Source organism: Myotis lucifugus, unplaced genomic scaffold (assembly GCF_000147115.1).
Source record: "Myotis lucifugus unplaced genomic scaffold, Myoluc2.0 scaffold_6833, whole genome shotgun sequence".
Taxonomy (NCBI): Eukaryota; Metazoa; Chordata; class Mammalia; order Chiroptera; family Vespertilionidae; genus Myotis; species Myotis lucifugus.
In genome coordinates, this window is record NW_005877881.1 from 1 (window position 1) to 2,024 (window position 2,024).

General features: G+C 66.2%; 1 protein-coding gene across 1 annotated transcript; it reads left to right on the forward strand.

Annotated features, from left to right (window-relative positions):
* Positions 1 to 226: 226 nt before the first annotated feature.
* LOC102438410 (zinc finger protein 584-like) lies at positions 227 to 1,795 on the forward strand (the record flags this gene model as incomplete). The annotated part of the gene is made up of 2 exons (XM_023749359.1): positions 227 to 507; positions 548 to 1,795. Coding segments are annotated over 2 exons (941 nt in total), but the record flags the coding sequence as incomplete, so codon positions are not given.
* Positions 1,796 to 2,024: the final 229 nt, after the last annotated feature.

Here is a 2,024-nt window from a genome sequence, read left to right on the forward strand (position 1 = left end):
CCTCACAGAGCTCACTGTCACCGGCAGCTCGGGCCGCCGGAAGCCTGCTGCAGGGGCGTGATGGAGAGGCCCCGCTCCCCGCACTGCTCCTCGCCCCTTTCTCCCCCAGACAGTCCCCTGCCGCCTCCTGGCCGTCTGTGCTCCTGTCCGGGTGCGTCGCCCACACACGGGGGTGGAGGTGTCTCCTCCCTCTCCCAGCTGTTGGCACCTGACCTTGCTGTTTCAGGGTGTCCCCGGGGACTGGACGACGCGGAGGCCCCTCCGCAGGTGAAGAGCCGCAGAGTCCACCTGCCGGAGAAGCCCCCTCGGTGTGGGGAGCCTGAGGCGGACGGCCCTGCCCCGCCCGGCCACCCCCGGCACCAGGGCACCCCCGGGGTGGGGCGGCCACACGGCACCACCGGGCACTGGGAGCCCGTGCCACCCGGCTCCCGTCGCCAGCAGCAGGCAGTCAGGTGCAGCGCCTGCGGGACCGCCTTCCCGGAGGCCTTCGCGCTCCTCGACCACCTGGTAACTCGCTGTGAGGAGGGACCCTTCGGGTGCCCCAAAGGGGGGAGGTGCCCCCGAGGGGAACGGGCCCCTGGTCGGTCACAGGAGGAGCCCCACGGGAGGAGCGCCCCACGTGTGCCACGAGTGCGGGAAGGCCTTCAGCTACCCGTCGAAGCTGAGGAAGCACCAGAAGGTGCACACGGGCGTCAGGCCTTTCGGCTGCGCTGAGTGCGGGAGAACCTTCAGCCGCAAAGACGCCCTCGTGCTGCACCGGAGGGTCCACACCGGGGAGAGGCCCTACGCCTGCGGCGAGTGCGGCCGAGCCTTCAGCGTCCTGTCCACCCTCATCCGGCACCGGAAAGTCCACGTCGGAGACAGGCCCTACGAGTGCCGGGAATGTGGGAAGTTCTTTAAGTACAGCCAGAGCTTCGCGCTCCACCAGAGAGTTCACACCGGAGAGAAGCCCTACTCGTGCACGCAGTGCGGGAAAGCATACGTGACGCGCTCCGGCCTGTACCAGCACGGCAAGGCCCACACCGGCGAACGGCCCTACGAGTGCGGCCTGTGCGGGAAGACCTTCACCACCAGGTCCTACCGCAACCGGCACCAGCAGTTCCACACGGAGCAGCGGGCCTACGAGTGTGCGGAGTGCGGCAAAGCCTTCAAACACATCTCCACGCTCCTGCAGCACAAGAAAGTCCACACGGGAGCAGGGCCGTAGGCGGCCGGGATGTGGGGAGGCCTTTCGCCACAGCCGGCACCTTGCTCAACGCGGAGGGTCTCTCCAGGGAGGAGGTTGAGGAGAGGAGCCGTTTGAGAGGTGAGCCAGGCACACCCACACCCCGCCGGGAGGGGTCGGGCGTGCGGGAAGCTTCCGGGAGCTGTGTGCACGCTGACCTGCCCAGGCCGCTGCCGCCCGGCAGTCCCCATGGTGGCACCTGCCGCCCAGTGAGCTCAGGGACAGCCGACCTCCGTGCTCCCTGCTCCGCGTAGAACAGAGTCCTGAGTGTTGGAGCCCATATTGGGCGTTACATCCCGACTGGTTCAGGTGTGGGCGTCACCCCGCTGTGGCCACCGGTCGCTAAGCAGTGCCCACTGGGGCGTGGGGGAAGGTGAACGGTCTCTCGTACTGTTGACACTGCTCGGGGCACCCGTCTCTCGCTCACTGCTCCGGAGGGCACAGCAGTGAGGCCTTGGCCGGTGCGGCTCAGGGGGTTGGACATCCCGTGCACCCAGAGGTGGTTGATCCGATTCTCAGGGCACGGGCCCAGTTTGCGGGCTTGATCCTCAGCAAGAGAGGCAGCAGATCGATGGTAATCTGTCATCGATGGATGTTTCTCTCTCTCTCTCCTTTTCCCTTTCTCTCTCTGTAAAATCAATAAAACCATTTTTTTAAAAAGGCCTTGTCACCTTTAATCCTGGGGATCCTGGTCTCTGTGTGAGGGGATAAAGGACGAGATTGGGCTCATGAGCAGAGGGAACGGCCTCCCTGACTTCCGTCTGCCTCGGGGGGCTGGCAGGATGGCAGGGCACAGCTC